The sequence below is a fragment of the Homarus americanus genome, unplaced genomic scaffold (genome assembly GCF_018991925.1).
Source record: "Homarus americanus isolate GMGI-L3 unplaced genomic scaffold, GMGI_Hamer_2.0 scaffold15822, whole genome shotgun sequence".
Classification (NCBI taxonomy): Eukaryota; Metazoa; Arthropoda; class Malacostraca; order Decapoda; family Nephropidae; genus Homarus; species Homarus americanus.
Window position 1 is genome coordinate 1 of NW_024720166.1, and position 12,251 is coordinate 12,251.

The following is a 12,251-nucleotide window of genomic DNA, read 5'->3' on the forward strand; positions in this document are numbered from 1 at the left end:
TATTGAAGTAGATTTAAGCAAGATTGAGGGGAAACAACCATAAACTATATTGAAGAAGATTTAAGCAAGATTGAGGGGAAACAACCATAAACTATATTGAAGTAGATTTAAGCAAGATTGAGGGGAAACAACCATAAACTATATTGAAGTAGATTTAAGTAAGATTGAGGGGAAACAACCATAAACTATATTGAAGTAGATTTAAGCAAGATTGAGGGGTACGACCATAAACTATATTGAAGTAGATTTAAGCAAGATTGAGGGGAAACAACCATAAACTATATTGAAGTAGATTTAAGCAAGATTGAGGGGAAACAACCATAAACTATATTGAAGAACATTTAAGCAACATTGAGGGGAAACAACCATAAACTATATTGAAGTATATTTAAGCAAGATTGAGGGGTACGACCATAAACTATATTGAAGTAGATTTAAGCAAGATTGAGGGGTACGACCATAAACTATATTGAAGTAGATTTAAGCAAGATTGAGGGGTACGACCATAAACTATATTGAAGTAGATTTAAGCAAAATTGAGGGGAAACAACCATAAACTATACTGAAGTAGATTTAAGCATGATTGAGTGGTACGACCATAAACTATATTGAAGTAGATTTAAGCAAGATTGAAGGGTACGACCATAAACTATATTGAAGAAGATTTAAGCAAGATTGAGGGGAAACAACCATAAACTATATTGAAGTAGATTTAAGCAAGATTGAGGGGTACGACCATAAACTATATTGAAGTAGATTTAAGCAAGATTGAGGGGAAACAACCATAAACTATATTGAAGTACATTTAAGCAACATTGAGGGGAAACAACCAAAAACTATATTGAAGTATATTTAAGCAAGATTGAGGGCAATGACCATAAACTATATTGAAGCAGATTTAAGCAAGATTGAGGGTAATGACCATAAAACTATAGTATTGAAGTTTAGATTTACAAGATTGAGGCATGAATTACAAACTATATTGAAGTAGATTTAAGCAAGATTGAGGGGTACGACCATAAACTATATTGAAGCAGATTTAAGCAAAATTGGGGAAACAAACCATAAACTATATTGAAGTAGATTTAAGCAAGATTGAGGGGTACGACCATAAACTATATTGAAGTAGATTTAAGCAAGATTGAGGGGTACGACCATAAACTATATTGAAGTAGATTTAAGCAAGATTGGGGGGTACGACCATAAACAATATTGAAGTAGATTTAAGCAAGATTGAGGGGTACGACCATAAACTATATTGAAGTAGATTTAAGCAAGATTGAGGGGTACGACCATAAACTATATTGAAGTAGATTTAAGCAAGATTCAGGGGTACGACCATAAACTATATTGAGGTAGATTTAAGCAAGATTGAGGGGTACGACCATAAACTATATTGAAGTAGATTTAAGCAAGATTGAGGGGTACGACCATAAACTATATTGAAGTAGATTTAAGCAAGATTCAGGGGTACGACCATAAACTATATTGAGGTAGATTTAAGCAAGATTGAGGGGTACGACCATAAACTATATTGAAGTAGATTTAAGCAAGATTGAGGGGTACGACCATAAACTATATTGAAGTAGATTTAAGCTAGATTGAGGGGTACGACCATAAACTATATTGAAGGAGATTTTTGCAAGATTGAGGGGAAACAGCCATAAATTATATTGAAGTAGATTTAAGCATATTTTTGGGTTATATGCTAGTGAAAGGTAGACGACATTGTATTATTAATTGAAATGACGTAACTGTAACATAAACTAACCTACCCTAACCTAACTTAACCAAACTTATGAGTTATTTATATTTTGTTTAGTTTACGTTCGTTTTTTTTATGACTATTTTTGCTTTCTTGTTGTTGTTGTTCACCTGTTCTTGTTCTTCGTCTTGTTTGTTGTTGTTTTTGTTTATTATTATTACTATTATTATTATTATTATTATTATTATTATTATTATTATTATTATTATTATTATTATTATTATTATTATTATTATTATTATTATTAATATTATTATTATTATTATTATTATTATAGTACAGTAGTAGATGAGCAGCATGTAGGAGTTTCACCATCAAGGTTCGCTCACAAAGGAACATTTTACCCATGGTGTATCACGCTGGTAAATTATGTTTGTCTTGATCTTATTTTCTCAGCGTTTAATTAAAAGACGACCTGGACTTATAGCTTTGTAGTATTGACTTTATGAGTGTTTTATTTTGTTTTGTTTTTCTGTCCCAGTTTATGTGTTTTATGGTGTTTTATTGTTTATTTGTTTATTTTGTTTATGTTTTTACGTTCTTTGTTTATTTACTGTTATAAAGAAACATTTTCTTTCTCTCAAAAGAACACACCTCACCAAAGGGCATGAAAGGTCATTTCCTGAACTTAAGATAAACCTAATTGGCATACTGACACACACACACACACACACAGACAGACAGACAGACAGACAAAGAAACAGATTAAAGAAGAGAAAATGACAAACTGGAAAGCAAAGAGAGAGAGAGAGAGCGAGAGAGAGAGAGAGAGACCGAAGACAGACGAAGACAGACCCAGACAGACAAAGACAGACAGACAGACAGACAGACAACAGACAGACAGACAGCAGACAGACAGAACGAACAGACAGACAGACAGACGAACAGACAGACAACAGACAGACAGACAGACAGAGAGAGAGAGAGAGAGAGAGAGTATCACTGATGAAACATCAAACAGAAGAAAATAAAAAAGAAAACAGTAATATAGGCAACAAAGAAAGAGAAAGAAAGAAAGAAAGAAAGAGAGATTGAAACAAGGGAAGAAAGTGGAGGAGGAGGAGGAAGGAGTAATAAAGAAAGAAAACATGAAACAGGCGGAGAAATGGGTAATTATTATCTCTCTCTTAAATGAAAGATATATATATATATATATACATATATATATATATATATATATATATATATATATATATATATATATATATATATATATATGAATATATATATATATATATATATATATATATATATATATATATATATATATATATATATATATATATAGATATATATATATATATATATATATATATATATATATATATATATATATATATATATTCATTAAGAAGAATAGAGAGAGAGAGAAAATGGCACCTTCATCAGGCATCTGCCGTCAACACCTGCCAACACTTGTGATCTGCCGTCAACACCTGCCAATACTTGTCAACTACTGTCACCACCTGCCAACACTTGTCATCAGCCGTTAACACCTGCCAACACTTGTCAACTACTGTCACCACCTGCCAACACCTGTCAACTACTGTCACCATCTGCCAACACTTGTCATCAGCCGTTAACACCTGCCAACACTTGTCAATTACTGTCACCACCTGCCAACACTTGTCAACTACTGTCAACACCTGCCAACACTTGTCAACTACTGTCACCACCTGGCAATACTTGTCAGCTCCGTAAACACCTGTCAACACTTATAAGCCGCCGTTAACACCTGCCAACACTTATCAGCTGCCGTCAACACCTGCCAATACTTATCAGCTGCCGTCAACACCTGCCAACACTTATCAGCTGTCGTGAACACCTGCCAACACTTATCAGCTGCCATCAACACCTGCCAACACTTATCAGCTGCCGTCAACACCTGCCAACACTTATCAGCTGCCGTCAACACCTGCCAACACTTATCAGCTGCCGTCAACACCTGCCAACACTTATCAGCTCCCATCAAAACCTGCCAACACTTATCAGCTGCCGTCAACACCTGCCAACACTTATCAACTGCCGTCAACACCTGCCAACACTTATCAGCTGCCATCAACACCTGCCAACACTTATCAGCTCCTGTCAACACCTGCCAACACTTATCAGCTGCTGTAATGAGTGATTGTCAGACCAAACCTTACAGCCCAGAATTATGCCGCATATAACAGCAAGAGCACTGCAGACCTCGTGGTACCACCACATTCCGTGTTGACACACCTCAGGTCGACCCAAGGGACTTGACCTCGCCCGCTAATGACGTGAGCCGGGTGACCTACAACCGCACCTAGCCAAGACACCTGGCCAGGACCACACCTGCACACAACTATCCAGATCAAACCAGTTTAGTGTTAATTGTTAGAGGTCAGAAGCCGGCTGGGCCGACCCCATATAAAGGCCCTACAGTCCCGTCCACGGGCATTATCATTATCATTCTGATTCTGGTCATACTGATTCTCATTCTGGTTGCTGCCATCCCCCTCCCGTTCGGGTCGTCACTCGGTTCACTAAGCAGAGTCACGCACGTCCCCTCCCCAGGTTGGGAGGGAGACCTCCCGACCAGACCACGGCATCGCCAGCTAAGCAGACTCTCCCATAGGAGGCAGCCCAGCCAGCACTCACTGGGCCTACGTCAGGGTACACGTGAGTCTTGTCACACGTGAGTCTTGTCAGAACGTCCTAGGGTGAGTTACCTACTGTGGGAAGTGTATTCATTCAGGTGTGTCCGAGAGTCAGTGTCAAGTAACGTAAAGCATAATGTGTTAGTACCCCGATATAATAGTGATATTAATGTGTCCATTTCATTGAGTGAAGTAATAAATAGTTGTATCAAGAGGTGTTTAACAAGTTGTCCCTTTAAGGAGTGATATGTGTATTGACAAACGAGCTAAGATAAGCGTAGTGACGCTGTGCAAATAACATCCAGGCCACGCTACCAAGTTTACTATCTTTACATTCCTACTCTCTATACTTCCTACCTATATATGTAATTCTCTTCTTGTGAGATTTGTCTCATTACACTGCCGTCAACACCTGCCAACACTTATCAGCTGTCGTCAACACCTGCCAACACTTATCAGCTGCCGTCAACACCTGCCAACACTTATCAGCTGCCGTCAACACCTGCCAACACTTATCAGCTGCCGTCAACACCTGCCAACACTTATTAGCTGTCGTCAACACCTGCCAACACTTATCAGCTCCCGTCAACACCTGCCAACACTTATCAGCTGTCGTCAACACCTGCCAACACTTATCAGCTCCCGTCAACACCTACCAACACTTATCAGCTCCCCGTCAACACCTGCCAGCACTCATCAGCTGCCGTCAACACCTGCCAACACTTATCAGCTGTCGTGAACACCTGCCAACACTTATCAGCTGCCATCAACACCTGCCAACACTTATCAGCTGCCGTCAACACCTGCCAACACTTATCAGCTGCCGTCAACACCTGCCAACACTTATCAGCTGCCGTCAACACCTGCCAACACTTATCAGCTCCCATCAACACCTGCCAACACTTATCAGCTGCCGTCAACACCTGCCAACACTTATCAGCTGCCGTCAACACCTGCCAACACTTATCAGCTCCCATCAAAACCTGCCAACACTTATCAGCTGCCGTCAACACCTGCCAACACTTATCAACTGCCGTCAACACCTGCCAACACTTATCAGCTGCCATCAACACCTGCCAACACTTAATATCATCAGATGCCGTCAACACTTGCCACCTATCAGATGCCGTTAACACCTGCTAACACTTATCAGCTGCCGTCAACACCTGCCAACACTTATCAGCTGTCGTCAACACCTGCCAACACTTATCAGCTGTCGTCAGCACCTGCCAACACTTATCACATGCCGTCAACACCTGCCAACACTTATCAGCTGCCGTCAACACCTGCCAACACTTATCAGCTGTCGTCAACACCTGCCAACACTTATCAGATGCCGTCAACACCTGCCAACACTTATCAGATGCCGTTAACAGCTGCCAACACTTATCAGCTGCCGTCAACACCTGCCAACACTTATCAGCTGTCGTCAACACCTGCCAACACTTATCAGATGCCGTCAACACCTTCCAACATCAGTTAACGTGAATCAAATCCTATTAACATTTACTGAAACTATTAATATCTCTTAATACTTGCCAACACTTGTCCACATGTTACCGGCAACACACGTGGCTGCCCCAGACTCGGGGTATGGGATGCCCAGTAGGGTGTGTCATAGGAGGGAAGATCAGCTAAAACTAATGGCCCATCACTTTTTTGGTAGATTTGAGTGTATATAAACAGAAAATATTTCAGTTTCAATATTTTGCAACCTTTTGCTAGGTAAATTTTAGCGTGAAATTTATCGAAAATCTAACGTACAGCTGCATTAGTGCATTACAATTAAATAGTGAACATTGCTTTCTGACTTCATTCTTTAACAACCCAACTAACAATATTTTTTTCTGTTTCAGATTCTGATGCATTTATAAGTTGATAATATTTGCGATGGCTGCTTGTGTCAGGACGAGGAACCAAAAATCCAGCCATCTCAGTCACTATCTTGGGTCTGGGAGAGAGCTCCTAAAGTCGGAGTTGCCTACATTGAGAGATGCTTTGAGATACGGTGTTTTAATCAGAAAAATCAGTCAAAAGAAGAACCAAAGAACTTACAATAAACAAAGACATTGCCAGTGATATGACCAAAGCTGTCTTGGCATAGTACACTTGGCTAATCGCGCCAGTTCAAGCCTCCAGTCATACCAAGTCAGAAGAAGATTAGTGAGAGACTGCTAGTCAGTTGGGGAAAAGGCAAGAGATATCTCTTGGGAGGAAAACTTGCAGTTAAGGGACAGCTGCATAAGCAACTGACCAGTTATTTGACATAATTACTTGCAAGTGCCCAATTGTCTTCTCTGTCCTGAGTTTGATGCAAGATCGTGACTGTAAATCCGAGGCCCACATCTCCTGTATTTGCAAGCGTGAACTAAAGATTCCTGTGATCGAACTGGCATTTGTCAAAGCACAGAGAGAGAAGACTGGCAGTATAGGGGCTCTCATGATTTTTAGCCAAGATATTCCGGAGTCCAAGAGACAGGAGGCTGCCACAGAGAGACAGAAGAGGAGAAGAGTTGCCGAGGAAAAGAGACTTGAGAAGGCCCAGGGTGAGGTAAAAAGGGCCGATGATTGGAGTCGTTGATTATTGAGAGGTTTAATGATTTCATGGCTGGATCTGAGTGCTGACCAGGAGAATGGGTGAGAGACTTTGTCCTCAACTCCAGAAAACACGATCCCAAACCTTCCAGGCATAAGATTCGAAATAGGAAAGATATCCCGAAAGAGCAGCTCTGGGTCAGCATGCTAATAATTGTTAATACTGGTCTCAGAGAAACTGCAGAGATAGCAACAGCTGCCTGGATTGACGGTGGTTTGATAACACCTGATGATGTTCACCTGGTGATAGATCATAACAAAGTAAGGAGAGCTCAGGAGAAACTTGTCAGTAACCTAGAAGAGGAGTTTGATACGGGGATAAGAGAAAATGGAATCAATTGTTTGTTCTTTGATGGGAGAAGGGATGACACTAAAGTGTTCATGAAAGTTGAAGATTCTGACAAGTTGTTCCCTGCCATGGTGAAGGAGGAACACTACTCCTGCTGCAGTGAACCAGGAGGGAAGTATTTGTGGCATTTCACTCCAGAGAAAGATGACATCAGGAAACCAGCTGAGATAGTGGCAGATAACATTGTGAACTGGCTCAGAGAGAGAATCAGAGACCAGACCCCCTGCAGGCCATTGGAGGACAGCACCAACACGCAACACAGTGGGGTGGCAAGGGGGGGTCATACAGTGGAGAGAGCGGAAGATTGGGAGGAAGCTGGTCTGGATTGTATGTGACCTCCACACCAACGAGTTGCCACTCAGACATCTGATCCAGGAGCTGGATGGCAAGACTCTTTCAAACAACAGATGGTCTGGTCCTCTTGGCAAGATACTGGACTCTGCCACTGAGTTAGAAATATATCCGAGCTTTGAAAAAATCACAGTTGGCCCTCCACTCGTTGAGCTTGCACATATTGTCATTGACGACCTGAGTACTGACCAGTACTATGGTTGTTACATGATTTGCAGTGCCATCAAAACTGGGGTCATGCTCGATAGACTTGCTATCTGCAGAGATACAGGTCCAGTCTCACATTCTAGGTGGCTCACAACGGCTCGCTAGGTTCTGCAGAATTTGGGTCGCTCATCATAAACCGAAAGGAACCAACGCTTCACAACCTGGAGATCTATTGTCCAATTCATCGTGAGTGTCTACTTGCCAAATTGGTTCAACACCAAGGTCAAGTCATCGTTCTCCGAAGGTCCGAGGCGTGTTCTCTTCCAGCTTGAGCTCCTGAGGAGTCAGCCAAGGAAGGTTGTTCAGATTGTGGAGCAGACTGTGAGGAGATCTTCCTGGAATGCTCATCCCGAGGCAGTTCTGCAGACAATGCTCTGCAGTAAGGATGAGGAGGAGAGAAGAGTGGCAGTCAAAAAGATCTTGGATATGAGACTTATGATAGGATCTGGACATGGCGAATCAGTTGGTGACGATTCCTTCAGGGTCAGGAAGACTCCTGAAGTCAATCTAGGTGCCAAGACCCTCACTGATCTCATAGATCTGGATAACATCCAGGCTGGCAGTGAGCCCCCTCTTACCTGCAGCCTCACCAATGTTCAAGTCAGAGCTTTCCTGGACAACCCCATGCATGTCCCTGCCTGGCCCTCGCACACCCAGAGTATAGAGCGTTGTGTACAGCAAGTGAGTGAGGCCAGCAGTCACGTGTACAGCCAGGAGAGGAGGGAAGGCTACATCCGAGCTCAGGTGGTCAGCAGGGAGGTGATGAGTAGAAACAGAAGCAAGAAAGACATGTTCTCTATGGTGTGCAGCAACACTGGGTCGTAGTAGTAAAACCGGTTTTTGTATTTGATGATTTTGTTTTCTAAAGGAATATTAAAATTTAATAAATGTGTCAAGATCATTCGTTTCTCTATTCTGGATCATTTTCATCCCAATAAATTAACCTGATACATTTACTTTACTTTAAATAAGCTATTTAGTGGTGTTGGTAAAAGGGTGGGAATACTGAATTTTCATCAGATTTCACGTTAAAATTTACCTAGCGAAAAATGAAAACTTTTCAAATCTGAAGATATCACATGATTCTGCACATAGAACTACATCATTAATACCATGGGCCGATTTTTCAAACTCAAAAAAAAAAAATTCGCCTCCGTATGACACACCCTAATGCTCATTAGCCCCGTGCATCATCGTCGTCTCCCCGCTCACTATCACACCCTTCCTCACAACCTCACCCTCACCCTAACCCCATCACACCCTCTCCCTTACCCCTTCACACCCTCTCCCTTACCCCCTCACACCCTCACCCTAACCCCCTCATACCCTCTCCCTTACCCACTCGCACCCTCTCCCTTACCCCCTCACACCCTCACCCTCAAACACCCTCACCCATGGAGGGCCCTTGAAGCGCCGAAGTCCCTGGGAGAGCTCCTGGGGGTGTTGCTGCCCCTGGGATGGCCCATTGGGACGCCAAAGCCCCAGGAATAGCCCCTGGGGTCGCCGCTGCCCCTGGGAGGGACCCTGGGTCTGCCGCCGTTCCTTGAAGGCCCTTTGGGGCGCCACCTCCCTTGAGAAGGGCCCTCGGAGGGCTCCTAGGGGAACCGACACCCCAGGGAGGGCCCCAGGGGGCTCTTTCCCTGTAGAGCCCCTGGGGGCAGTTGCTTTTACACTATTTAGAACAATGGGAGATATGACGTTAAATAAATACACTGCCCAGCATATTTCCAGTATCATCTCACCATGAACAATGTAAAGGAGAATAAATATCCAACAGGAAAACATAAGTTGGGGTGTTGTGCTGACTGACTGCTCTGTTCTCCTATTGGCTGTTAGTTGGCGAATTTTATATTTTAATCAACCAATCACAGTTAAGTAAAGGATTGCTGGAAGTATGCAATATGTACGACTCCATGACCAAGCACGCTATAGGGCTACTGGAGGGGCACCTTTGGTAGGGCCCCTGGAGGCTCAACCGCTCCTGGGAGGGCCCTTGAGACTATAGCCTCCCCTGCGAGAGCCCATGGGGTCTCCACCGCACCTGAGAGGGGCCCAAGGAGAGCCCCTGGGATTGCATTCACTTCTGAGAGGGCCCCTGAGAGCACCGCCGGCCCTTGGAGGGTCGCTCGGTCCGCCGTCACCCCTGGGTGGGCTCCTTCGGACGCCGACACACTTGGGAGGGTCCCTCAGGTTACCGACACCCCTGGGAGGGACCCAGGTGGCATTGTCCCTTTAGAGTCCCTGGGGGCAGTCGTTTTTGCACTATTTAGAACAATGGTAGATATGACATTAAATAAATACACCACCCATCACATTTCCAGTATCATCTCACCATGAACAATGTAAAGGAGAATAAATATTCAACAGGAAAACATAAGTTGGGGTGTTGTGCTGACTGACTGCTCTGTTCTCCTATTGGCTGTTATCTGGCGGATTTACATTTTAGTCCACCAATCACAGTTAAGTAAAGGATTGCTGTAAGTATGCAATATATACGACACCATGACCAAGCAAGCTATAGGGCTCCTGGAGGGGCGCCTCCCCCGCCCTGGGAGGGCCCTTGAGACCGCCTCTGCCCCTGCAACGGCTCATGGGGTCTCCACCGCACCTGAGAGGGCCCCTAGGAGAGCCCCTGGGATCGCCGTCACCCCTGAGAGGGCCCCTGAGAGCACCGCCGGCTCTTGGAGGGTCGCTCGGTCCCCCGTCAACACTCGGTGGGCTCCTTTGGACGCCGACACACCTGGGAGGGTCCCTCAGGTTACCGACACCCCTGGGAGGGCCCCAGGGGGTATTGTCTCTTTAGAGTCCCTGGGGGGCAGTCGTTTCTGCACTATTTAGAACAATGGGAGATATGACGTTCATAAATACACTGCCCATCACATTTTCAGTATCATCTTAACATGAATAATGTAAAGGAGAATAAATATCCAACAGGAAAACATAAGTTGGGGTGTTGTGCTGACTGACTGCTCTGTTCTCCTATTGGCTGTTGGTTGGCGGATTTTTATTTTAGTTCACCAATCACAGTTAAGTAAAGAATTGCTGGAAGTATGCAATATGTACGACTCCACGACCAAGCAAGCTATAGGGCTTCTAGAGGGGTGCCTCTGGTAGGGCCCCTGGAGGCTCACCCGCTAATGGGAGGGCCCTTGAGACCACCGCCGTCCCTGCGAGAGCCCCTGGGGTCTCAGCCGCACCTGAAAAGGCTCCTAAGAGAGCCCCTGGGATCGCCGTCACCCCTGAGGGGGCCCCTGAGAGCACCATCGCCCTTGGGAGGGCCGCTGGGTCCACTGCCGCCTCTGGGTGGGCTCCTCCTGACGCCGACACCCCTGGGTGGGCCCCAGGGGGCATTGTCCCTATAGAGTCCCTGGGAGCAGTTGGTTTTGCACTGTTTAGAACAATGGGAGATATGACGTTAAATAAATACACTACCCATCACATTCCCAGTATCATCTCACCATGAACAATGTAAAGGAGAATAAATATTCAACAGGAAAACATAAGTTGGGGTGTTGTGCTGACTGACTGCTCTGTTCTCCTATTGGCTGTTTGTTGGCGGATTTTTATTTTAGTCCACCAATCACAGTTAAGTAAAGAATTGCTGGAAGTATGCAATATGTACGACTCCACGACCAAGCAAGCTATAGGGCTTCTAGAAGGGCGCCTCTGGTAGGGCACCTGGCGGCTCACCTGCTAATGCGAGGGCCCTTGAGACCGCCGCTGCCCCTGTGAGAGCCTTTGGGGTCTCAGCCGCACCTGAAAAGGCCCCTAGGAGAGCCCTTGGGATCGCCGTCACCCCTGAAAGGGCCCCTGAGAGCACCATCGCACCTGGGAGGGCCGCTGGGTCCGCCGCCGCCCCTGGGTGGGCTCCTAATGACGCTGACACCCCTGGGTGGGCCCCAGGGGGCATTGTCCCTGTAGAGTCCCTGGGAGCAGTTGGTTTTGCACTGTTTAGAACAATGGGAAATATGACGTTAAATAAATACACTACCCATCACATTCCCAGTATCATCTCACCATGAACAATGTAAAGGAGAATAAATATTCAACAGGAAAACATAAGTTGGGGTGTTGTGCTGACTGACTGCTCTGTTCTCCTATTGGCTGTTGGTTGGCGGATTTTTATTTTAGTCCACCAATCACAGTTAAGTAAAGGATTGCTGAAAGTATGCAATATGTACGACACCATGACCAAGCAAGCTATAGGGCTCCTGGAGGGGCGCCTCCCCCGCCCCTGGGAGGGCCCTTGAGACCGCCTCTGCCCCTGCGAGGGCCTATGGGGTCTCTACCGCACCTGAGAGGGCCCCTAGGAGAGCCCCTGGGATCGCCGTCACCCCTGAGAGGGCCCCTGAGAGCACCG

General features: G+C 44.9%; 1 protein-coding gene across 1 annotated transcript; it reads right to left on the reverse strand.

Annotated features, from left to right (window-relative positions):
* Positions 1–9,283: 9,283 nt before the first annotated feature.
* LOC121860445 (mucin-19-like) lies at positions 9,284–11,838 on the reverse strand (the record flags this gene model as incomplete). The annotated part of the gene is made up of 5 exons (XM_042357600.1): positions 9,284–9,563; positions 9,830–10,046; positions 10,500–10,631; positions 11,023–11,279; positions 11,648–11,838. Coding segments are annotated over 5 exons (1,077 nt in total), but the record flags the coding sequence as incomplete, so codon positions are not given.
* Positions 11,839–12,251: the final 413 nt, after the last annotated feature.